Here is a 24,716-nt window from a genome sequence, read left to right as displayed (position 1 = left end):
TTTAGAAATCACAGATCGAAGTTTTAGTATCCTTCAGCAACTGGATGTCGCAGCCTTTTATAGGATTGTTCTGGGATAGGCCATTCTCACCTTCCTCACACCCGTGTCTCAAGAGTCTGCTCTTCTGACTGTGATTTGCTGCACAGGGGCCTGTGATGTAAGTTCTTTGAGATTCAAGGTGTTTGTCCCCCCAGGTAGGAACTTCTCGGTACCTTTGGGGAAAGTTCTCTGTGTGATGGGTATCGCCTCAACTCTTGCCTCCCCAGTTGAATCGGAGGGAGTTTTAAATAGTGTATGTTCAAAAGTTAAACGTTGCCTGTCCTTTTTTCTTTTCTTTTTTTCTTTCTTTTTTTTTTCTTTCTAAATTTGCTAGTAGATAATAGGATAGGAAACACTGACTTTGGTTAGAACGTTTAATTTCCCAACCCAAGAAGTGACGTACCATGTAAGAATTCTGTTTTAGAAGACACGTCATTTAAGGAATAGTCAAAAATTCATCTCTTTGAAATGATGTAATGGCACTGTTGTTTTTAAGATGAAAATGTAGATATTACTGGCTCATCACGCATTTAAAAAGAAAGCCGGGGAGCCCTGTGATACCCTGCATTTTGGAGTGACGTCTGGCTGGCCAGGCAGCCGTCCCAGCGTTTCACACCTGTTATTTAGTGTTCGTTGCCTCGCCCTTGGTTTGGTTACTCGCTTTCTGAAGCCGGGCGCTCGAGAGCGGACGTCTCTGTCCTGCCGCCACTCGGATGCTGCGCGGGCGTCGGCCCATCCCCCGGCCCCCCCACCGTGGTCAGGTGCTGCGGAGGTCGCGGCACGGGCGACCTGACAGCCACGTCCAACCCCATTTCCCTTCTCTGTGACGTTGCATAAGCCATGGTCCCTGCTTTCTCTTTATTTTCCTTGAACGCTTATATTTTTGATAATTGTTTCTTCTGATAACACATAACCGTTTTCAACAAAATTCAAATAATAGAGAAGAAGGAAGGGGTCCCCCCCGTAACCCCGCCCTCTGGGGGGTTCGGTGCACTCTTCCCAGCTTTCCGTGTCTGTCTCCACAGGGTCACGTTTCAGCACAGCTGGGCTCGCCGCCTACGTGGGGATAACGAGGCGTCCCCCGCGGTAGGGAGGGTCCGGAGGCCCAGGTTCCGCTCAGTGACCTTGGCCTCAGTCAGCGGGTCTCTTCCAGACTTCCTCTTCCTCTGTAAGTGGAGGCACGAGGATGCGCCTCCTGGGGTGACGGTGGAACCTGGGAGAGGACGGCTGCGTGCTCTGAGCGCCGTGCCTGGTTCCCAGCAGCGAGCCCCTGCGTTCAGCCTCATCCTTTCTGCAACCGTCTGACCGTCTTTGCCTGCCGGCGGCGCCCGGGCTCACGGCTGCACAGCGCCCATGTGCCGCGATGCTGTGCCCAGCGTGTGGGGGGTGCAGGTAGCTTCCGGCAGACCGCTGTGGACACGCACCCTCGTGTGCTTGTGAGACTCGGTCCCCGGGGCGGAGCTGCGTGAAGGCCGCGCACCGTGGCTCCCGCAGAGCCTGAGACCGGGGCGCCGCCCGCAGCCTGTGCCTGCTGGCTCTCAGCAGAACATTGGGTCTTTTAAAAAGATAACTTTTCAGTTCTGTGAACCAAGACCGTCCTGCATTTCTTGCATTATTGCCGAGTTAGGGTATCTGCTATTAATTTGACGTCCATTTTTGTGACATGTTTTACTGTCCTTTGTCATTTTTCTCCTGCTGGAAGCTCCCATTTTCTTTCAGGGATCTGTGAGGAGTCTAATCCGTGAAGGGTTTGTTTATCTACTCCTGTCTCTCATGGTTTTCTTGAAGATTCTGTCCCACTGTCGTGGTTCAAATGCCCTTCCTCGCGACCGAGGTGATACAGCACAGAAGCTGGCCTGTGCTCTCTGCTGCCGTTAGTGCTTTAAATGCCTTGGGTCCGCTCAAGGGGCTCGTTGGCGCAGTAGGCACGCGAGGAGGGCAGCGCTCTGTCTGCATGGCTCTAGCCCCCCACCCCCACCCCCCGGACGCGTTTCCGGAGTCTCATTAGTGCGTTAACGTAGGTCCTCTTACTGGCGCGCTCTCCGGCCTGCAGTACACGTAACCCTCCTCACTCCTCACCTCCTAAACCTCCTCGCCTGGGTTCTTTCATGTCTGCACGTGCCCTGCCCTCACCGTGCGCATCCAGACATCGTGGACACGAAGCCGGCCAGCGTGGACGAGCTGACGGAGGTGATCACGGTGGCCGAGGTCCACCCACACCAGTGCCACATGCTGGCCCGCAGCAGCAGCAAGGGCACGGTCAGGCTGTGCCACCGGCGCTCCAAGGGTACGTGCCCGTGCTGGTGGCCGTCCCGCCCGGGCTCCGGGCCGCCTCCGGAGATTTAGGGGGGCCTCTCGTCACGCGTGCACCCACCTGGGCATAGGCCCAGCCGTGGTCCTGTGGGGCCCTGCCCGCGTGGGCGTCCGTGGCAGGGCCCGCAGGGCACTCCTGCCACCACCTCCACGTGGCGCCGGACTCCCTGGGCGGGTCCCGCCTGCCGCCCTGACCTCTGTGCGCTGGGACCTCTGCTGAGGCTGAGACGTTCCATGCGTGACCTTTCTCGGCTCAGAAGGGGCTCTGTTCCCAGAGAGCTTTGCTGGTCTCGAAACCAGTTCCCTCCGGCGAAGGCCTAGGCTTAATCCACTCTTCCTTGAAGTCCTCCTAGGTGAGGAGAGCTTTGGTTTTGTTTTTATTTTTAGCCATAACCAACAGGCCCTACTGTGTAGAAAATCAGAAGTCTGTGTGGCACATGACATGCAGCGTGTGTCCTGGGGACTTTGCCAACACGCCCCCGAGTACTGAGCGGTGACGCCCTCCTGGTCCAGGACACCGTGGGGTTTTGTGTTCTGGACACTTGGTGCTGCAGTGACGTCAGTGTAGCAGTCAGTCTGTCCAGAGTGTCTCCCGTCGTAAAGTGCGGCAGCTCCAGCGGAGCCTGACAGGTTCTCAGTAGCCTTTTTGCCTTATTCTCTTTTTATGAGGCTGACGTGTGGGGGTTTTGTTTTTGGGGGTTTTTTTCTTTTTGGCCTCACTGCACAGCATGCAGGATCTTGCCCAACCTGGGGTTGAACCCGCGCTCCCTGCAGTGGAAGCACAGAGTCTTAACCACTGGACCGCCAGGGAAGCCCACTAAAGTGTGTTTTAAAAGAACTTTTTACTTCTAGTAGAATTCCTGCCATGAAAAATGAGTCTTTGCTCATGTTTGGCCTGTGTTTTTAAGACAACACTCTTGAGTAAACAATTCCAGATTCCAGGAGTAGTTTTATTTGTCAGCAAAGTTATTTATTTAAGTGCTCAGTATTGCCATCAGCTTGCTTAGAACCAACTTCAGGTGCAGAGTCAGCAAACATAGAGGTTCCTAGATTTTTTTTTTAAATCATAAGTAGCTGAAAATGAGAGGAAGTACAGCCTCCTCATCCAGAGTTCCCCGAGCCAGAGGCACGACGGTGCGCAGGGGGCTCCAGGGTCTGTGCATGGGTGGGGCGGGGGCGGGGGGGGAGCACTTGAGTTACTGCTGAGAAAGCAGATGTGTCGGGGAAGGGAAGGTCTGTCAAGGAGGCTGCAGGATCCTTCTGGAAATGGGCGTTCGGTTTTGCTAGCGAGTCTCGACTTTTGAATAGTGAAGGAAAACCCCTTTCCTGGCAGGCTTTGGCAGATGGGGCCGTTCTGGTGTTCGAGTCTGGCCCAGGCGCTCCCGGCTGAGGGCCGGGCCCCGCACTGCACGCACGGGCTCGTGGGCCCCAGAGCAGCCCGGGGCTCCGTGTCGGCATCTCCAGTGGCGCCCTTCCTGTCTCTGTGCCGGGGATGGGACAGGCCGTGGTTTGCTGGGACCTGGCGCTCCGAGGATCCATAGGCGTTTGCTGGGGTCTCACCAGGACACACCTGGAGAGCCCGAGCCGCGTCCCAGGGCGCCAGGGCCGGGGTGAGCCTGGGGCCTGTGCTTCAGGAGGATGGGAGGCTGCAGCACTGCCAGGGGAGGACCCACGTCTCCCTTGGACTTCGCCATGAGTCATTGCCTGGTTTTTAAACAGAACCTGGGAACATTGTGTTTCCCAGTTTTTGAAGAGCCAGAAGGCCCCAACAGTAGGTCCTTCTTCTCAGAAATCATCTCCTCTGTGTCTGACGTGAAATTCAGCCATCGCGGTCGGTACATGATGACCCGAGACGACCTGTCGGTGAAGGTGTGGGACCTCCACATGGAGAGCCGGCCCGTCGAGACCCACCAGGTGAGGCCGCTGCGTGGGCCCCGCCGCACCACGCCCGTGACCGTCCCTCTGACCTTCCTGTGCTTTCATTAAGGTCCACGAGTACCTTCGAAGCCAGCTGTGTTCCCTGTATGAGAACGACTGCATCTTTGACAAGTTTGAGTGCTGTTGGAACGGCTCTGACAGGTGAGGCCTGCGTGTGGCCTGGCCGGGAGTGCCGACGTCCTCAGAGGTGGGCCGTCCAGGGAGGGGGTCCAGCGCGGGCCGGCTGCCAGGAGGAGTCCCGGTGGGCTTGGTTTTCCAGGCCGTCTGTGAGGTGGCCGTGGCGAGGTGGAAAAGAGGATGTCTGAGCACATCTCTCACCCTGCTTAGGATTCCATCTGGATTTAAACAGCAAGCGTAGCACTAGGTTCTTACTGGCTGTTTTTAAAATGCTTAGTGAATGATCATTTCGTATTTTTTAGTATTTTTCCAGGACGGGTGCAAGGAAGGTGGTGGGCACATTCGTGACGGGAGCACGTGTGGGATGGCCACGTTCTGGTTTGCTTCAGGGACAAAAAGCGGAGGCCGAGACCTCAGAGTCACCGCTGTGCTTGGGCAGGTGGGGGTGGCTGGCGTGATGTCCGGATCTAATGTGTGATGTGGTGGCTCGGAGGTCTCTGTGCACACATGCCTTAACGGTGACCACAGTACTGGTGCTGCCGGGAGGCCCATGTTTAGTAATAGTCCCCGGCACGTCTCACGTGATGGAAGGAGAGGCTCTTGCGTCATCTGTGATGGATTCTGTCCAGCGTGTCGGTGAGCAGGGGACCTCGCCGCTGGAGGACGTTCTGAGAAAGCCCTTTGGCACAAGCACCTAGACACGTCGGATGTGACACCGCCCATCTCTTCACGGGCATGGTTGAGCTCACAACCAGTAAGGCCGGGAGTAAAAGGGAGCGGGGACTGGCGTGACGCCCTCGCCGGCCTCAGGCACCAGCCGGAACCAGCAACCCGCAGCCCTAGGAGCGGTGCAGGCGCTGCGGCCTGGACCACACCGTCTGGCCGTTCGAACTGGGCCCCTCGGGGTTGTGGCAAAGGCAGCTGGCTGCATTCGGACAGCTCCCGAGGGAAGTGTGTCCATCTGAGACCTTGGATTGGGGTGGAGAGTGTCCCCTGAGCTTTGTCACCATAAGCCTCCCTCCCGCACAGGGACGCGTGTCCGCATCTGCACGGACCTGGAGGAGCTCACCGAGGAGGCGCTCGCCCAGCCGGCAGCCCCGGCTTCTCCCCTGTCCGCAGGCTGATGCGCCCCCTCTTAGTGTCTCCTGTCTGCTGGCTGCAGACGCGGTGCCCTGGTCAGAGACAGAGGACGTCACTCCTCACGGCGCCGCAGAGCCGCACGAGCTTCGTCACAGCCCCGTGGGGGGGACACGGGGCCCGGGCAGGTGCCGCTCACGCAGTGGGGTTGGCGTCACGCCGCACACACTGAGCTCGGGGTCCCCTGCTCCTACAGAAAGTGGCAAACAAGGCTGCCGCTCTGAGACGTGGCCCAGGCAGAGGGCACTCAAGAAACGCGTTCTTGACAAACCCCGGAAGACGTACCTGGGCACCCGGCACCCGTGGAGGATGTGCCTTTCCTGGTGCGCCAGGGCTCAGGGTTCCCCCCGGTCAAAGTCAGGTCAGCAGGCAAGCACACTAGGAGAGACAGTGCGGACCGGCCAGCAGAAACAACGGCAGAGCCGCGGCCTCTGAGACCTCCGGTGCGGAAATCCCATGCCGCAGTACATAGATCGAGGATGCTGGAGCTATTCGCAGGTTAAAGGAAGAAACCAGGACCTGAACATGGAGCCACAAGGCCAGTAGAAACAACCCAGGATGTTTAGGAAAGAGTCATGCAGGGGACTTCCCTGGAGACGCAGGGGTTAAGAATCCGCCTGCCAATGCAGAGGACATGGGTTCGAGCCCTGGTCCGGGAAGATCCCCCGTGCCGTGGACCAACGAAGCCCGTGCGCCACAACGACGGAGCCTGCGCTCTAGAGCCCGTGAGCCACAACGACGGAGCCTGAGAGCCTAGAGCCCGTGCTCTGCAACGAGACGCCACTGCCCTGGGAAGCCCACACACCACAACAAAGAGAAGCCCCTGCTCACCGCAACTAGAGAAAGCCTACGCACATCAACAAAGACCAAACGCAGCCAAAAATTAAATAAAATAAAAAATATAAAAAAAGAGTCGTGTGGGACTTGTAGAAATGAAAACTTCAGGAGTTGAAAAATCACGGCATGAATTTAGCAGCCCCTGAAGAGATCTGGAATTAGGGAACTGAAGCTGAGAAATATCTGAGGGAGAAAGATCAGGAGAAACTACCCAGAACGCAGCTCAGAGAGCCAAAGAGACAGAAAGTACGGAAGGTGCGAAAACACGGAGGGTGAGATGAGGTCTAACGCAGCTGGAGTGGAGAGACGTGCCCAGGTTGGAGGGCTCGGGGAAGTCGCGGTTACAGTGTTAGTGGCCAGGAGTTGCCTGTAACTGATGGAAGATTCAGCAGATCCAGGAGCCCCGGAAGCCTCACCCGGGTCATGGCGGTCACGGGGCACCAGAAACAGAGGCGATCTTAAAAGCGGCCGGGGAACAGCGACGCGTTGCCTTCAGAGAAGGGGTGTTCTCGGCCAGCAGCAGAAGCGTCTGTGGCGCAGTGTGCCTGACCCCTCCGGCCACTCCCCGAAATCCTGTCCCGAGAATGACGGTCATGCAGGGATGGACCCTAAACAAGGCTCCAAACGCAGACGGCGAGATCCAACGACATTAAGGCTTTAAACTGTGTCATAATAAGACAATGGAAATAAACCCCACGAAAGCACATGTGATTCACAAAGAGGTCAATATCCAGCATGCGTGAAGAGTTGTCAGCGAGGAAGCCCTGACCGCGCACGGTCGGGAATTAGCCGGGGCGGGGGGTGGGGGGTGAAGATGCTGGTCCTCGTTAGCAAGCAGCAGAGCCCAGCGGCAGGGATGTCGCTTCACGCCTGTCCGAGCGACGGGAACGTCGGGGTGGGGGCCGAGGCCGGGGGCCGTCACCGCTGCCCTTCTTTTGAGGCTCTCTGGCAGTGGCCAGGTGGGCTGGGAACCTCTCGAATATGCAGACGGGAAAGCATGTTCCAAGACCTGCCCTGGCGGCAGCGGACCCACGCCGGGGGCCCTCCCTGGGCGGGCAGACGAGGGACTGGCATCTGTTCGTGGTGTGGACGGGCGTCGTGACATCCAGGGTTACAGCTGCCTGGACCCGTACTTGACCGCGCAGATGACTTACCTGATGTTTTGAGCATGCAGGGCGGTTTTGTTTCGGAGACTGTAGCTGCTCGAAGGACAACCATGTACAGGAACGGTCCCTGCACTTGTTCTTTACACCACGCAGTATACCTGAGATACTGTAAAACACGTTTACGTTACCCGTCCCCAGTGCATCCAGAAGCTTTCAGGTGACGTCTCCTTGTTCCTTCACTCCTGCCAACGTGCCCTGCCTTCTTGCCCGGAAGCTTGGGGGCTGGGGGGGGATGGGGGCAGAGCCAGGTCTTTGCCACCATCCCAGTCACCCCGCCCAGGGCGGCGCTGCCCGGCAGTTGTGCTCTGTCCCACTTGGTCCAGCTCCGGGTTTGTAGCACACACCACCGTTAAGTTGCGAGTCCACTTACCCTGTCAGTGTTTCCACCTGGGGAGCCAGGCAGCACCTGGCCAGGTGCTGGGGAAGGCTCTCATTCCCGCCTTGTGGAGCATCGGGCCGGGGGCGTCCGCTCCCGTGCGGGCACTCTCCGTCAGGACCACTGAAGTCGCGGTGAACGGCGTGAGAGGTGGTCTGCTTTGATTTCCGTCACACACCAGCTCATCAGTGTCGATGACAGACTCCTTCCGGGAGACGCCCTCCCGTTGGCCTCGGTCCTGGAGAACCGTCGCGCTGAGTCCTAACAGCAGACGGGAGCGGCGGCTCCGCACGCTCGCGGCCGGCCCTTTTGTGAACATTGACGTGGGCCCGGGCCACGTCCACCACCACACGGCCCCTCCATCGCTGAGCCGTGTGCAGTTCAGGTGAGATGAGCCAGGGGGGCCCCAAGTGGTTTTTCTTTTCCGAGCTTATCTTTGTTCCTGGTGTGAGGTTTTAGATGAGGTTAATTGCACACGTCCGGGATCAGCCCTGCACCGTGTGGGGGAGGCAGCACGTGCCTCGTGGGGCCTGGAGACCCGCCCCGACGGTGCCAGGGAGGAGGCCACAGGACACCCTGGTCTCACCCTGCCCACCGGGCCCGCGGAGGCGGGGGCCGGACGCGCGCGGAAGCCTTTGCCGTCAGCCCCTGCTCTCCTCGTAGTTCTTTGCGGGGACCAGAAGTTCTTACCCGTTGGATAGAAGCGTGTCACTGCACTGTGCGCTCCAGCGGAGACGTGGGGAGCCGTCAGCCCTGCGCCCGGGCGCTGCTGCTGCAGCACCTGGAGTGTCGCGAAAGGAGGCTCCGGCTTGTCCCCGCGTCTGCGGCCTCTCCTGACTGTCTACATACCTGTTACTTCACGAGAGAACTTTTTAAAGTTAAAAGGAACTTAAAACCTTGTCTGGGCAACCATGAGCAGAGATGGTGACAGCTCTCACCATGTCTTCTGCGTACGTGTGGAGCGCAACCGTGAACCAGGGGCGACGCGCAGGAGGTTCCTCAGACCCTCACCGGGCCTGGGGCGGCAGGAAAAGTCTAGATCCACTGCTTTTTTCCCTTTTTTTTCTGTTGTATTTATTTTTACTGATATGATACGTGAAGTTCAGTAAGGAATTCTCACTGCATTTCTCTCCTGACCATTATGACTTTTCATTTCTTATTCCTAAAAATGACTCTGTTGTGTAGAGCCGGGGCAGGAGAAGGTGAGCAGCTGCGTCCGTGCGTCTGGGGCTGGGCCGGGGTGGGGGGTGGTCACTTAGCAGACTTCCTCTCCTTGTTTTGAGCAGTGCAGTCATGACCGGGTCCTACAACAACTTCTTCAGAATGTTCGATCGGACTACACGGAGGGATCTCACGCTGGAAGCTTCCAGGGAGAACAGCAAGCCTCGCGCCAGCTCGAAGCCTCGCAGTGTGTGTGCAGGGGGGGAAGAGGAAGAAGGACGAGGTGAGCGTGGACAGCCTGGACTTCAGCAAGAAGATCCTGCACACGGCCTGGCACCCGGCCGAGAGCACCATCACCGTGGCGGCCACCAGTAACTTGTACATATTCCAGGACAAGGCCAACTGAGGAGGCAGAGGGACCCGCGTCTTGTCGTGCAGAACCAGGCGTGTCCCAGGACAGGCGGCCTCCTCTCCGCAAAGAGCAGGGATGCCCTCCTGCTTTCCCACAGGCTGCATGGGGCTGGCCGCGTGGGTCCCCGCGGGCTTCTCCCTCGGCGAGGTGAGCCCTGGGTGTCACTGCTCGGGGAGAAGCCTGCTTAAAGCAGAGTGATGGACAGGACTCAGGAGACGCCATTACTAGAATAAACATATTTATTGAAGTCTGAGCCTGCCCTCCAGTTTATAGACCAAAAGTTAACGTCCAAGAGAAAAGTTGTCAGATACAGTATCTCTTCCTGTCCAGCTCGCCTCCTCTGCTGTCCCACCGGGGCCTCCACACGTGGGGCCGCCGCCCCCCACCCCGCAGCCGCTCTGAGCCCAGGCAGGGCCTCGGTCGGCACGGAGACGCGGCCACTCGGGCTCAGGCAGCTTTACTCCCCTCACGCCTTCCAGGGTAACCACTTAATAAAAGCAGCACACTGTCAGAAGTGTTTTTAAGTCCAAAATAAGTATCGTCTTCTTATTTAATTGCATATAATGAAGTTGTGCAGAATTAGGCTTTCAGCATCTTCTGTGCTCCACTGACAGGGTGCTGGGACGGGCAATGCTTCGCTCTGAGCGTATGCATCCCCAAGCTTCTGTAACTTTTTGTTTCCGTAGAAATGGTACACCTGACACACCAGGTAAGGTCTGGAAAAAGCCTTAACTGCAGCTGCAGAAAAGATCACAAGTAGTAACAGAACTGCTGCTGAAAAATTAACATGTGGTTTAAAGTATGCCTCAAATTTACTGTGGTTGAAAACTTACGTGCTTTTTAAACCTTTTTTAAAAGTACTTGGGGGTGGGGGGTAACATACTTTTTAAAAACTGCTAAAATTATATGCATGCCGAATCTCATAGTGCATTTCAAGCCAGCAAAATTTAACCACTGTCATTATTACATGACGGCACCAGTACCTTGGTAGTTTATTTAAAAGTAGGATCCTTGCTATGAGATATCAGGGTTTCCCAAGACAAAAAAAACACAGCAGAGACGGCACTAAGTGACGGGAGCTTGCCGCCATGGGGGTCACACGGGAGCCCAGTCCTCCGGGGGCGGGACAGCTGGGCCCACACGCTGCTCTTGACGTTAAGGTGTGTTTTGGTGACTCATGTGGAGACGGGAGAACAGTGTCTTGTCCCTCATTCCGTTAACCCTGAATTGATTTTAACAGGATGCCACGTTCGCTCACGTGAAGCTGGAAGCGGAGAATCAACAAGTACACTTAGTTTAAAGATAACTCTGTTTGCTGTGTCCTGATTGTGACACAGTTCACAAACCTGAGATGTGGAATAGAGCTGGCTGAGTCTCGGTCAGCCCTGGTCCTTAAGACGAAGCCGTTCTAGTAAGATGAGGTTGTATATATTCAACCATTTTGACCAAAAAGTTTAATAAATTTCCGATGTTTGACTGGATTTGTACTGTGTAATTAGACAGCGTTTTCCATCTTTGCTTTAAGACACGTTTCCCACCAGACAGGAAGCCAGCCCTCTGCCTCTCAGGGCCCCGAGCAGAAGGCACGTGCGCAGTGTCTGCCGCGGGCCGGGGGGTCCCCCTGTCCGTGGGTTCTTCTTCCCCGTGTCGGGCTGACGTTCCTCAGAGGTGCTCTTGAGAAACATGTAACTTAAGCGATGTCTGGGAGTTTCCCCCGTGTTCTTTCCCGTTAGACACTTCTGATTCCATCAAGCCTTTCCCCGTCCTGGTGAGGTGAAAATGCTATGGTTTTCAGACTTCACGTTTGTTTCTTCTTTATATTCTGTTTATAGAACGGCTGTCCCTTTTCTTGTTCTAAAACTAACCCCTGTTCTCCCAACACGGGGCTGGCTCCGTGTCCCCTCGTCTTGAGCACGGCCTCACCTCCTGGCCCCGCACGTCCCTCACGCTGCCCTGGAGTCACCGCCTCCCCAAGCTCTGGTTTATCTGAGAATGCGGCCCCAGGGTCAGTGTCCTTGTCGCGTCAGATGGGAGACCAGGCCCTACCGGCTCCCTGCTCAGCCAGCGTCGCGTCCCAGTGCTGCGGCCAGAGCGCCCCCCCACCCCCCAGCCTCCGGTGTGGCTTCACTCATCTTTACGTGTCAGGTTCCCTTCTTGTTCCACTGACTTGAATGACTGATTTGGGCACTAAACAGAGCAGCGCGTGGGTCTAAGAGTGGGTTATACACACGGGGGCTTCCCCGCCTCCCACGGCCCCCCTGCCTCTCCTGGTTCTCCCCCACCCCCCACCCCCATCCCTGGGCACAGCCAAGCTCATTCATTTCTTTTGGCACAAACGAGTGGATATGTTTACTCTTTGGCGCTCGTCTGTGTGAAGAGTAAACCATTTCTTGCCTTTTTAAGCACTTTTTGTTCACCCGCCTGCCGTGTGGGCTCAGCGGACTCAGCTCTTCCCCCCGGGCAGCTCACGGCTGGCACGCGGCCTCCGGGGGCCTCCTCACCACCCGGCAGGTGGGCCCTAAGGCTGGGCCCAGGGTCCGGGGCAGCAGACCGAGCCTGAGAACGCAGCTGTGTGAACACGTCCTTGACCAGAGACGTGTCGGCGCGTCTCTAGAGAGTGCTGCAGTCAGCATCACCGTGACGTCAGGACTTAACACTGACCATCACACAGCTTAGGATTCTCGGTACCACGTCTGCTCCGTCAGGTTTTCGTTCCAACCTCGTGTGTATCGTAAACGTAAAATTTTCAAAGACAAGGGCTTGCAAAATTGAGTGAAGAACTTTTCGGTGAATTTTATGCAGATGTTTTCTCTCATTGTCCGAGCAACATACATACTAGTGTCTCAGAAGATGACAGTTCTTCAGAATACAGTTCTGACGATGTGAGTATCAGACCACCTTACTGATTGATTCTGATGTGGAAAGTGAAAATGAAACGGTGCAGAATGCTCCTTTGCTTCTACAAAAGCGTGGACTGAGACATTTCAGGAACAAGACCTTACAGGTGCGTCAGGTCTAACTACTGAATATCAGAACCCACGGAGTCTTAGTGGAATAACTGAATGAAGTTTTTAGCTGGCCAAAATAAAAATCGCCAGGCACAGGCGTTAGTTTCGGAAAAAAATCCCCTGGTCAACAAGTTAAGACTGGGGACAGGGACTTCCCTAGTCCAGTGGTTAAGACGTCACCTTCTTATGCAGGGGGTGTGGGTTCCATCCCTGGTCGAAGAGCTAAGATCCCACATACCTCTAGGCCAAAAAACGAAAACAGAAAACAAGCAGTACTGTAACAAATTCAATAAAGACTCTAAAGATGGTCCACGTCAAAAAGAAAATCTTTTAAAAATAAACTGGGGACACAGGGACGCTTCCCCACCCTGTTTCTCACTTTATTCTGGAGACCACTTGGCATCGGTTCGGTGGACCCTGTCACGCTGTCATCCGCACGCGTGCATTTCCCAGCGTCTCGAGGTGGTCTTCAGGGCAAACCACAGTGGGCCGCGCAGGTGTGGTTTTGAGGAGCCGCCCCTTTCCCATCAGAGCTGGACCTACCTGCCTCCCTCCCAGTGTCACCTGCAGTCTGCAGGCGCAGCGCAGGCGCAAGTGTCTGGTCAGGAAGCCGCACTTGAACATAGCCGTCAAATGCTTGCTTTTTTTAATCTGAAATTGTCTGGATGATGTTGAATACTTTGTGAGCTGGCTGCTCAGTGGGTGATATGAGTGCTGGTGTTACCTGCATTAGCAGAAGGGTGTGTGGAGAGGCTCTGTCGCCTGAAAGGGGAAAACAAAAATACAGAATCACGCGTGTTCATAAAACCAAACGCCCACTGCAGCACCACGGTGAGAGGAAGCCCTGGGGCCGGCGGCAGCAGCAGGCGCACCCCCACCACCACGCAGCGTGGCCCGTGCCCAGGCAGCATCAGTAACAGGGCGCAGGGGGAAGGGAGGACACGTGACGCTGAGGGTAGGCCCGGAAGGGTCCAGGGAGGGGGCAGAGGTTACACTTAGCAGCCGAGAGCTCCCCAGACCTGGGGACGCCTCACGTGTCTCAGGGCACAAAGTCCCCTGTCACCACCCGCATCACCTGAGTGACGGACTCACGGAGCTCTGCAGGGGGCTGGCTCTGAGGACACCTGGCCTTGCTGGGAGGTCCCGAGTGCAGCCTGGTGCTCGTGACACTTGCACACGTGTTTGCTGCAAAAAGGGAACCACCCGCGTGGCCAGGGTGGGTCAGTGGGCCACAGGCCTCCTCTCAGGGATAAATTACACACAGAACCCTGAGGCCATTCCACCAGCTGTCTCCACCTGGAAGGGCTACCTTCCAAGTGATTGTTCAAATATAAACAAAGATGTTACAAATTAGAATGTTACATTTATTTAACACAACTGAATTTAGTGTGGAAAAGTGAAACAAATACATTTATACAGTATATCAAAGCGGCAGCCTTTAAAAACCATGCAATGGGGACACACCTGGCTTAATCAAAAAGCTCCTGTGACGCTTGGTTTTAAACCACGTGTAAATACCATAACCACGTATTTGGCAAAGATTTATTTTTTCCATTTCCAGCCTTTTAAAGTAGACACGGAATAGCTTAGAATGAAGCTGATTCTAAGAGCACACACACACTGAACACGAACGCGAAACTCAGCCATCCAGAGGGAAGAGAGGAGACGCCCGTCGCCCAGTGGCGGCTGTCCGGGGTGGCAGGAGCAGTCTCAGGGGGGTCCCCGTGCTGCACCAGGCGCCGGTGTGGGGCCCGCCCGGCGCCACCCGTGTCGCAGCCTGGACTCCACACGTCATGTAACAGAACCACCAGCGCAGTGAGGGCTGAGGGTCATCTGTTGCAGACGGCGCATCCACCTGAACACGGTCTACGGCAGGGGGTAAGGCCACAGTGTTTATTCGGGATAAACCCCTCGTGCAGTCCTTTTAATGTCAGCAGTATTCGTTCTTTCAAAATACAGGGTTTGACTCAATCAAGGTTGCAAATAATTTGTTAAAATACTACATACATCATGACTAGATATGTTAAAATTATTTATACTTAAATATTTATAATATCCAAAGACCGGTTACTACCAAATTATTACAGTAGATATTAATCAGTGACATGCTTATTACGTGATCCCATAAGTATGATTACGGGAGAGCATGGTCTTAGTGTCTTTATTTTACTGAGTGAGGAGAACGACACAGGTCCGCATCCCCTGTGAGCTGCGCCGCGGACAGCACGTCCCCACTGCGCGAGCGCGGCCAAGGCGTCCTCAGAAGGTGCTGGTGGACGTCGTCAGGCGCCTCCCGATGTAGATCCTTGACAGAGAAAGGAACCGGCAGTTAACGCGGTCCCGCGGCTCCCGGCGAGTCCGCGCCGCTGGACGGGGCAGCGGGCGCCGCCCCAGCTGAGCTACACCTCACACCCGCTGTCGGAGCGCGGGTCTTATTCCTCGTCGGCATGCGTTTCAGCGTCTCATTTAGAAAAATCCAGCTGTGCTGAATAACTGTGCAACGGCTACAATGGACACAGACGCGGAGGAGGGCCCTGCCCACCCGGCGAGGCTCCAGCTCCCGTCACCGTTCTGAACGGACCGCACGCTGCAGGGAGAGGCGCCCGCAGGACAGGCAGGATCGCCAAGTTTACTGGCGCCAGCCTCACGAAGACCACGGCTGAGGAGTGAAGCCCACGCCCCCCAGGAACCCAGAGCTAAGGGGCACGGGCCTCCGAGGGCTGTCCCGGGGGAGGGGGCAGGGGAGGACGTGTCCAGGAGCCTGCAGCCCAGCGCGGGGAGCTTCCCTAGAGCACCCGGGCGGGGGGCATCTTATCCCGTCCACTCTGGAGTCTGGCGGGAAGGCTGGACACGTGTCGGGAGCTGGCCGCGTGTCGGGAGCTGGCCGCAGGAACCCACTCTGAGATGAAGGCCTACGCCTAAACCAGCCAGGCCCCCGCGGAGCCTGACTGCTCGCTCTGTGGAGGAAGCGCCAGAAATCAGTATCTCCCTGCGGGAGGCAGGCTGAGCCTCGGGAAAGCGCTGTGCTGAGAGGGAAGCCTGGGCACAGCCCCGGGGGCGCGGGCGGGATGGCGGCCCAGGGCTCAGGACGGAGCCGGGCTGCCACGGCCCGCACCACAGGCCCGTCTCCACAGTCCGGCGGCCCCGGCCGCAGCCGCCGTCCCCGCGCACAGGCTGGCAGGAGCCTGGAGGGCGGCCCGGGCCGCGCTGCCCACCGCCGGCCGGCGGAGCGGGCGCCCTCTGCTCTCTCGCTGCCGCGGGGACTCCCACAGGCACGGGCAGCCCGAGCGGGAGACGCCACCCGCCTGTGGCCGCCCCGCACAGCAAGGCGGACCCGGCCCTGCGGTCGGGACGGGTCCCCTGCACAGGCTCACGTCGCCTGCGCTCCTGAGACCCAGAAGGGCCCCGGAGGGCGCCGTCCACGCAGGGCGTCACTTACCCCAGGCCGATGGCCAGCAGATGGGACAGCAGGAGCGAGGGCAGGAAGACCTTGAGGAACTCGGCGGAGAAGACGCCGCCCTTCTTCATGACGCGCGTGTTGCGCATGCTGAGTGCGGAGGCGCGCGGCGGGCGCTTGAAGAGCAGGAACTCCCTGCGGGGGAAGGTTAGTGGGTGAGGGCGGCAGCCGCCCCGCAGGGAAGGTCCCCAGGTGCACGCACACTCACTTGCTCGGGGGGATGTTTTCTGGCCGGCTGGACCAATCCCAAATCCAGTCCGAGTTTTTCTTCAAGATGCTTTCGACTTCTTTCCTTCTCTCCAGGTAATCTTCCTCAGACTGGGGTAAAGCGAATGTTAAAGGTCGGTTAACCTATTGCCTCCACACCAGAAAGCTCACCTCCCCCCCAACCCCGAGCATCAGGCCAGCCAGCCAAGCTCGGAGCCCAGCCAAGGTGGGGCGGCGGCGGGGCTCCATCCCCCAGCTCTCCTTCCTCCTCCACACACACCCCCGGGGGACGTCCCAACTCAGACTCTGGGGGCCCTAAGAGCTGCAGACGCTGCCCCAAGGAAGCAACGCCAAATGAGGACAGGCACCCACGAGATGCTGGCTGCAGGACTGCGTGTAAAAGAAGAAAGTGGAAACCCTCTAAAGTGGCCCAACACAGGGATGTGCTGAAGCAAACAGAACACTGCACAGCAACGAAAGCAAGACACACCTTCACGTTACACGGGAGAAGAGAAAACCAAAATGTACGTAACCCCTGACTTCAGCTAATTCTTAAAAGTATACAATGCACTAATTAAAGAGCTTTGAAAAGTTGGATTATAGGTGTTTTTCTCTACTTCTCTGCATTTTAAAAACTCTGTACCTGATCATCTAATTCCTCTTTAAAATCGGGAGAAAAATTGTTTGACATTTTGGAAATACTCTAGAACGCAGTACCAAAACCAACCAAACGCCTGGGCGCACCAAAGCTGGGGATGGACCCCAGGTGTCTGGGAGGCAGGCTGGGCGCTGCCCTTGAGGAAGCCTGAGCACCAAGGGCTCCTGGTTTCCTTGGGGAGCAAGGCCTCGAGGGGAGACCAGCACAGGCTGCCAACTGCTACTAAGTGGTACTGACCGTAAGCCCACGGCCCCTGACAGCTCCCACAGTGAGGAGGGGACCCACGGGTTCCTAAAACACATCCCCTGAGCATTACAAGAGACAGCACGACCCAAAAATGGCTTGGCAAGGCCACCCTGGCCACTGGCCCAACCAAGGCCACCAGAAAAGCAGCACACAGACCACAAGCTCTCCCAAACCCACACTCTGCTCAGCCGACAGACCCACCACCTGGCTCCCCGCTCCCCTCCCCGTGTCTCCCTGGGATGGCATGTGGGGGCAGAGGAGGCCCAGGCCACACACCCTAACCCAACCTGAGCCCATGCCACCTCTGTCCAGTGTGACGTGCAGGCATGCCCCCACCCCCCACTGTTTAAGAAAAGGTGTGAGAACCTAAAGTCAGCCATTCAGGGCTGGATTACACATAACTCTGCACACACAGACCACACGTGTGTGCACGTGCACACCTTACCTGGTAGCTGTTCTTTTCTCCAATACTGTGTGTGTCTGTCTCAGAAGCTCTGTTAGTATCCTGGGGGGTCTGCGAGCGTGGCGGGCTTGGGAAGAACAGAACATGTTCACCTTCTTTCCATCAGGAGAAGCAGAACCCCGCATGCAGGGGCCAGCCTCCAGGGCGGGGAGGACAGGCTCCCAAGGCGCCCTCCACCTCCTCAGCTGAGCTGGGACGCCCCCCAGTCAACAAGCAGAAGCCGGGGACCAGGACCACCCGGTGTCGATTCCTCCCGCCCGCCCGCGGGCAGAGGGCCGGCTGTCTCGGGGGGCTGGACTGAGGCGAGGCAGGGGCTGCGCCCGTGCCCGCTCCTCCCAGCGCCGTGACACACATGCAGGCCCACCTGTCACAGTGAGAACTCTTGGAGCTGCTCCGTCCAGATTCATGCTGGGCGTCCAGCAGTATTTTTTCCATGTCGCCGTTATAAATAGAAACGGAGTCTGGAACACCACTCCCGTTCCCATTACTGCCGAAGTGTAATTCCACCCAGGAGCCTGATGGGGACAAAAAAAGGACGTCGCTGCAATTTTCTACCCACTCTGGAGTCTGGTCCTAACACATCACCAGCTCACCCTTTCCATTTCCAAGACGCGCCGGGGACTCACGAGGACCCATCGCCCTGAACCGCACGGGGACGCCCTTCAGTCCCATTGCCAACACCCACGTTACAGTGACCCCCCCCCAGGGACCCTGGGGACCCAGGGCAGGGCGCCCGCTGCGATCCCGCAAAAGATGCTCAGTCAGGGGAGTCCCAGGGACCAGGACGCACCCCTGCACTCCACTCTTAGAAGGAAAAGGGTGTCACCGAGAGCCTCAGGGATTTGCAAAGTAAGGAAAGGCTGAAAAGCTGCTTCCAGGTCCCAGCATGGCGTCCTGAGCCCGCGGCCCCGCAGCACGCGCTACAGACTGCTGCTCTGTGTTTCACGTCAGGGGAGCGAACAAAGGTAACTAAGCCTGATTACCCAGAGCGAGCAACCATTCCAAATGTTCATGTAGCCAAGTCTTTACAGCAAGTACTCAGCATTCTTCAACTTGACCTGAAAACTGACACGTTATGTATCCATCCAGATGTCATAAAAACAAAGAACTTAGCGCCAAGGTCATCTGCTTACCACAATGTAGCACATAAGCAGCTGCCCCCCCCCCCCCAAAACCCCACCAGGCGGCATCTGAAGCCTCACTGAGTCTCTGCAGCCCCGCGACTTGGAGCGGACGTGATACATTCCCCGTGGCAGCAACAGCTGGCCCAGCGGGCTCGCCGCTGCACCGGCCGCGCTGGGCTCCGGAATCGGGAGCGACCGGGCAGAGCCCCTGCGGGGGAACCCGTGAGGGCAGGCGTCCCCAGCCCGGGCCGGCTGAGATTCAGGCGGTGGGGGGCACCGCTGCGTCTCGGGGCTGTGGGGGCTGACAGGCAGACGAGCTGAAAGGTGAGAACCTTGGCAAGCCCCAGGGAAGGACGGGTGTGAACCCTAGAGAGATCCTGAGGGGGTAAAGGCAGGCATCCTGTGAGGCTGGGGCCGAGACCCCCACAGGCGGGGGGGCAGAGCCCTAAAGCAAGCCAGGGGGTGCCGGACAGGAGGGGCCCCCAGCCCTGCTGCTGCTATGCTGTGGTCCCACGTCCTCACACCACCGCTGCTTTCCGACGCAGCTGAACCCACGCGGGTGCGCGCTTCTGTCGCCGCACACTTGCCATCCGTCTTCAAACTCAGCCATCCGAGGTGGGGGGGGTGAGGTGGCAGGCGGGGAGGGTGGCAGTTATGTGGTTTATCCTGCGTTTGATTTCTAACGAGGCTGAACACCTTGTCACTCGCTTCCTGGCCACGTGGAGAGCATCTTGCTGAATTAGCTGGGCAGATCTGCTCTTCTCTCCTACCGAGAGGCCCGTCTTTCTCCATGTACCTCGATATTCAAGACACAAGCCTTCCTTTTCGTGGCTGCGTCACGAGGCCTGCGGGGTTGAACCTGGGCCCGGTAGTGAACGCGCCGCGTCCTCACCACTGACCTTCGGGGAACTCCCAGCACAAGCGTCTCTTCATTAGCATGTGCTGCGGGGGACTTTCGCTGTGGAAAGACTGCCTTCCCACTCGAGTCTTCTGGTTCTTCTCAAGAACACAAAAGTTCTTGCTTTGAATTCAGTCAAATGTTCAACCTCTTCCTTACCTGAGGCGCTGCAGACTCCACGGTGCTGCTCCACTCACAGGGACCTGGGTTCCGTGCAGCTGGCTTGAACCTGCGCCTGTGAGCTGCCCGCAGGTGCGGTGATTGCAGGCAGACCGTCCCTGGCCGGGCACCGTCCCCTGGCAGGACTGCCTCTGCTCCCAAGCTGGCCACACGCACGGGTCTCCTTCTGGGCCCAAGACAGTTCCTCTCCTGTGAGCCGTGGCTCCAGGCCTTCCCAGGCGGGTGCAGGAGGGGGGCGCGGAGGCGGAGCAGACTGCACCCCCGCCCAGGCCGGCGTCGCTGTGCTCCTACCCCGGGGACGTGACCCAGAGCTGCTGCTATGCGCCGCGCCCAGGGCACGGGGGGCACCACACAGCACCCACGTTCTGGGCCCGGACCCCCGCGTGCCACCCCCTCCTCTGAGCGCCCTGGCCTGCCCTCCAGCAGCGTGCTGCAGAACAAGTCACATTTATCAGAAACAAGGAAATCAAAGGTCCGGGAATAAAATGTAAACATACAGCTTATGCCGCTGCGTGCGGCCTCCCACTTAGCTGCTAACAAAATGATCACCAGTTTTCAAATGAACGTTTCTCTTTAGCCTCTCAAGGTACTTCGCGTTGGCCTGGCCCACCCAAGGCGGGCCAGGGTCTGTCTTGGAGCCCAGGGCTCCCTAGACAAAAGCCCAGGCCACGCAGCCTCGGCAGGTCAGCAGAAGCTGCAGGGACTCCACGTCACTGCAGACAGCCCATCCCGACTGGGGACCGTGTTCCCTAGCACTCCGGTGGGGGTGCAGGGGTTAGCAAAGCCCCGAAGCATCGACATAAAAGAGGCTCCAGTGTGAGATTCCTTCGCCAGCCCCCCTTCCTTTCCGGGAGCAAGGTGACACCCGGCCAGCTAGCCAGCCCGCTCTGGCCTCGTGGCATGGAACAGAACCACGGGGCCCTGCTCTGGGCACAGTTCCATTTTTCTAGGTTCTGTCTAAGTCAGGTTCTGGGCCTGGCTGCCCAGATCACTTTACTCATGGCGTCTGACATAAATGGACTTTGAGGTGCCGTGTCTTCTCGGACGCCACTTCTGACATGACGCTCGGGGGCTACGCCGATAAGCCGTGTTCCAGTACCCGCTGGCCGTCCCACAGCTCAGCTCTGACGCGACCTGGCACGAGTGTAGGATCCCACAGGCTAGAGAGCCCAGTCCCACGAGCCCGTCCCTGTATCAGACAGCCGCAAATGCCTGGGAGACCAAGAATTCAGGGGTTCCAACCACCCCTGCCTCTTCAACAGTGCACTACAACTCGACCAACTCAGGAAAATACCGTGCTTACACTTACCCAGTCTCGGGCAGAGTGCAGCTCAGGGACAGCCAGCTGCACACTGCAGGGGGTGGGGGGCAGTTCATACCCCCTCCCAGTAGCGCAGTGGGTTCAGCAACCTCTTCCAAAGCTTTTATAACCCCATCTGCAGGCGCCCCCACCCACCCCCACGGGTGTGGGGAGAGTGTGTGCTGGGTTTCCCCCCCCACCCCAGTCTTTCCCACTCCGACCCTGAAGCTATCTATGGAAGGTGAGTTATCTCATTAGCAGACTCAAGTGTTTCCCAAAGAGGCTCCTTACAGATAACAAGATCTCTCAAGAAATTCCAAGGGTTTTCAGAGCTCAGCTCTGGGTCAGGAACCAGGGACAAAGATTAAATATATTTTTCAAATTGAGATATAATGGGCATATACCATTAAGGGCCAATTCAAGACTCCATGGAGACAAATACCTATACTTTTTAGAATCATCTCACAGAAAGTCTCAAGTCTCCTTCAGAAAAAAAAATTCCATTCTGGGTATTCTACAGCAAAAGCTTTGGGTCCAAAAGCTGTATTCTAAGAATGATTTACTAAAGGACAACAGCTTTGTTATTAACCTGCAGCAACTCAGCAGGGGAAGCAGCTTCCTGGAAAATGAGGACAAGGTGAGCCATTAATCTACTTCCATCTGCAATTAAGATTACTCACCTTTCTAGGCAAGAAAGATGGGATTCGGGTTGCTTTAACCACCTTGTAACACGTCCTCAGAATCCCAAATAACCTATCAGATAATTGGTATAATTATGCCACAGGAAAAAAACAGGTGGAGAAGCTGCTGATCAGGCAGACCTCACCCGGATTCGGGTCCTGCCCACACCCACCCGTAATTTACGCTAAGGAGACACAGGGCACGCGAAGGAGGAGAGCCTAGGCTACCAGTATTACATCATGACAAAAGAAAAGCCACAAGCTCTAGAGTTAACCCATTTCTCACTTTTGTTTTAAAAAAAAACCTGTGACCTCCATGACACTTGGTCCCAAAGAAAATTAAGAGCATATGTTGACTCTGATGATTTGCGGGCCACAAGAAGATGTGCAACTCAAAATGCTGCTGCGTCTTAGAGCCCTAGACAAGCTACAGGAATGACCCAGACACACAGCTACTTACAGGCTAAGCCAGAGACACCGCTTAATTCAACTAAACTCAACTGCTATTAGCTGAGTGCAAGCTAGGAACACAAGCAGTGTCACACACGGTTCACGGGGCCACTGCAGGCTTGGCGGCTTGGCTGAGTAAAGTTTCCAGCTGTCTCTGGTATACCCTAGCTTCACAACAGAGACAATGACAACTGTCCTTTTTTAACCTGTGTAGCCTTGCTGTATCAGCCAACTGTCACAGAACACCCACGTTTTTTATTCTAAATATTGTGCACAAAGCTTCTCGAAGTCCCTGCCTCCACTGTGTGACCCCCCAGCCCTCTGCACATCCCAGGGCAGACACTGCTCTCCAGCCCCAGCGGGCGAGCCCCCCACCCTGGTCTGGGCTAGCGTGCCCGCTGGCTGTGGAGGGCCACCTGCGGTGCTTCCCCATTCTCCAGAAGTCTCGCCCACCGGCCTGCAGACCCTGGTGTGGAACGCGGCAATGGAACCCTGGTCCGTTTACTCGGAAAAAGCCACACAGTGATGTTGGCAGCGGGGCTGAAAACTGCCAGGGGACGACCTGCGAGACGACGGGATCAAGGAGCAGGCGGCATCCCTGAGCAGAGCCCTTGGGGCAGGGCAACCACCGCCCTCAGCGGAGGGCTTCTTCTTTTAAATTCTGACTTTAAAATCACTGGTTTTAAAAGCTCCCACGCTAGCTGGGACAGGAACCGGAGGCTGGACTGTCCGGCAAGTGACTGTGCACCTCAGGCCCAGCAGGCCGGTCAGGCAGGCTCCTGGATCTCAGCAGGAGCCGGCAGCGGCGCCCTCCCTCCTGCCCGCCCCGGGTCTCCGCTGCTGAGGCCCAAGGGGCCCGCCGGCCTGGAAGCGGAGCCCGCCCGCTGGCGCCTGCCTGCCTGTCCCCTCCGCTCCCGGCCTCGGTGTGACCGGCGGCGACACGCAGAGGCCGGGCCGGGCTCTAGAAGCCAGAAGCCCCTTCCCTCCCAAAGTGCACGGCGCGGGGGCTGCCCCTCCTGGGCCTCCGGGGAGGCCTTCACCCAGGGCGGGTGCCCGCGGCAGCAGCGCCCGGGCCGGCGGCAGGCGGCGGAAGCCCGGTGCCACCTCCCTGCGGGGGGGGGGGGAGTCTCCTGGGAAGCGTGTTTCGCACCCCCCGCCACGAAGCTGGGACACGGCTTCGCCCGCCGCTGCCGCCGCTGCACAGCGGGGGGTGTTTCCCCGAGGACGAGCAGGGCACACACGACCCCTCGCTGCCAGTCGCCAGCCTTCACGGGGAGGGGCCCGGCCGCGGGGACGCGGGGCGGCAGCGGGCCCCCGAGGACGCGAGCACAGCGCAGGGCGGCGGCCGGGGCCTGCGGGGCCGGCGGCGCCCGCTCCTCCCGGGCCGGACAGGAGGCAAGGCGCGCACGGCGGCGCAGAGCGCAGGCTCGCCCGGCTCCTCCCGGCCCGGCGCCGGGCCCCGCGCCCCGGGCTCCCGCGGGACCCGCAGGCGAGGCACAGCCGTCCCCCAACCCGCGAGCGCCCGTGACGCAGCGGCGCGGCGGGCGACCGAGGCACCTGCACGCGGGCCCCGCGGGGCCCGCAGCGCGGCCGGGGAGGCGAGGCGGCAGCCCGCGCCGCCGCCGCCGCCGCCGCCGGGGCCTTCACCGCCGGGGCACCTCACGCGCCGCTCCCCGGCCGCGCTCACCGTGCAGGCTCTCCTCCTGCGGCGCGGGCGTCTCGCTCTGCGACATGGCGGCGTGGCGCGGGCTCGGGCCGGGCGGGCGGGCGGGCGCCGGGGGCAGGGCAGCGGGAGCGCCGGCGCAGCAGCTCGGCCCGCGGCCCGAGAACCGACGGACGGCGGCGGCGGCGGCCGACGCGCGGCGGATAAGCGGCGGCCCCGCCCACCGGCCTGGGGCGGGGCCTGCGCCTGCGCGTGCGGCGCGTGCGGCGCGTGCGACGCGTGCGCCGGGCGGGGGCGGGGGGGCGTCGCCAGAGGAGCGCAGCGCGCGTGAGCGGATCGGGCCGTCCTGGGGGGCCGCGCGTGCGCAGCCGGGGGCGCGGCGAGGGAGGCGAGCTGGGGCGCGCGGGACGTGCCGGCACCGCCTGGGAAGGGCGGCGGGCGGGCGGCGGACGCGGCGCGGTGACTCGCCGAGGCGATGCCGCCCGAGGCCTGACCTGGGCCTCTCGGACGCAGGGCCGGGCAGGGGACGGGGGCGCTGACGCTGAGGCCGCGCGCAGGGGCGGGCCCGGGGCTGCGGCCCCCTCGCCTGCGGAGCGGTGACCGCCTGCCCTAAGGCCGGCCGGCGGGGAGTCGGACGGCATCGCTGGCTCCTGGTCCGGGAAGCCGCACGGCAGCCCTGCCACGACCGGCCCTCGGCGGGGCTTGATGGCTGACTGACAGCTTCTCCCATTCCTGTCCCTCCCGGCCCCGGGCCCCCCTGAGCCCCCGCCCCCGGGAGCCCCCTTGGGAGCCCCCCGCTCCCTGGGATCTCTCACCCCTGGAGCCCCGCTCCGCCCCCTCCCCCTCCCTCTCCCCCTGGGAGCTCCCCCGGGAGCCTCCCTCGCCC

General features: G+C 58.7%; 2 protein-coding genes across 3 annotated transcripts; one reads left to right on the top strand and one right to left on the bottom strand.

Annotated features, from left to right (window-relative positions):
* The first annotated feature begins 102 nt into the window (after positions 1-102).
* On the top strand, positions 103-11,357 carry PPP2R2D (protein phosphatase 2 regulatory subunit Bdelta). The gene is given in 6 exon segments (XM_057737467.1): positions 103-157; positions 2,061-2,326; positions 4,142-4,266; positions 4,340-4,431; positions 9,210-9,342; positions 9,344-11,357. Coding segments are annotated over 6 exon segments (765 nt in total). The 5' UTR covers positions 103-155; the 3' UTR covers positions 9,491-11,357.
* Positions 11,358-13,847: 2,490 nt separating this feature from the next.
* Positions 13,848-24,035, bottom strand: BNIP3 (BCL2 interacting protein 3). Of its 2 annotated transcripts, none has more exons than XM_057737466.1 (6): positions 23,855-24,027; positions 17,900-18,050; positions 17,518-17,602; positions 16,170-16,279; positions 15,944-16,096; positions 13,848-14,809 (listed from the first exon to the last, which is right to left on the bottom strand). In XM_057737466.1, the coding sequence occupies exons 1-6, from the start codon at positions 23,898-23,900 to the stop codon at positions 14,764-14,766; spliced, it is 591 nt and encodes a 196-aa protein (XP_057593449.1). In that variant the 5' UTR covers positions 23,901-24,027; the 3' UTR covers positions 13,848-14,763. The 2 variants fall into 2 exon arrangements, with proteins under 2 accessions (XP_057593449.1, XP_057593448.1); XM_057737465.1 differs by lacking the exon at positions 13,848-14,809 and adding an exon at positions 14,819-15,461 and having other exon boundaries at positions 23,855-24,035.
* Positions 24,036-24,716: the final 681 nt, after the last annotated feature.

The sequence above is a fragment of the Hippopotamus amphibius genome, chromosome 5 (genome assembly GCF_030028045.1).
Source record: "Hippopotamus amphibius kiboko isolate mHipAmp2 chromosome 5, mHipAmp2.hap2, whole genome shotgun sequence".
NCBI classification, from domain to species: Eukaryota; Metazoa; Chordata; class Mammalia; order Artiodactyla; family Hippopotamidae; genus Hippopotamus; species Hippopotamus amphibius.
Note: the sequence above shows the minus strand (reverse complement) of the source record. Positions and strands in the feature narration are given on the sequence as shown.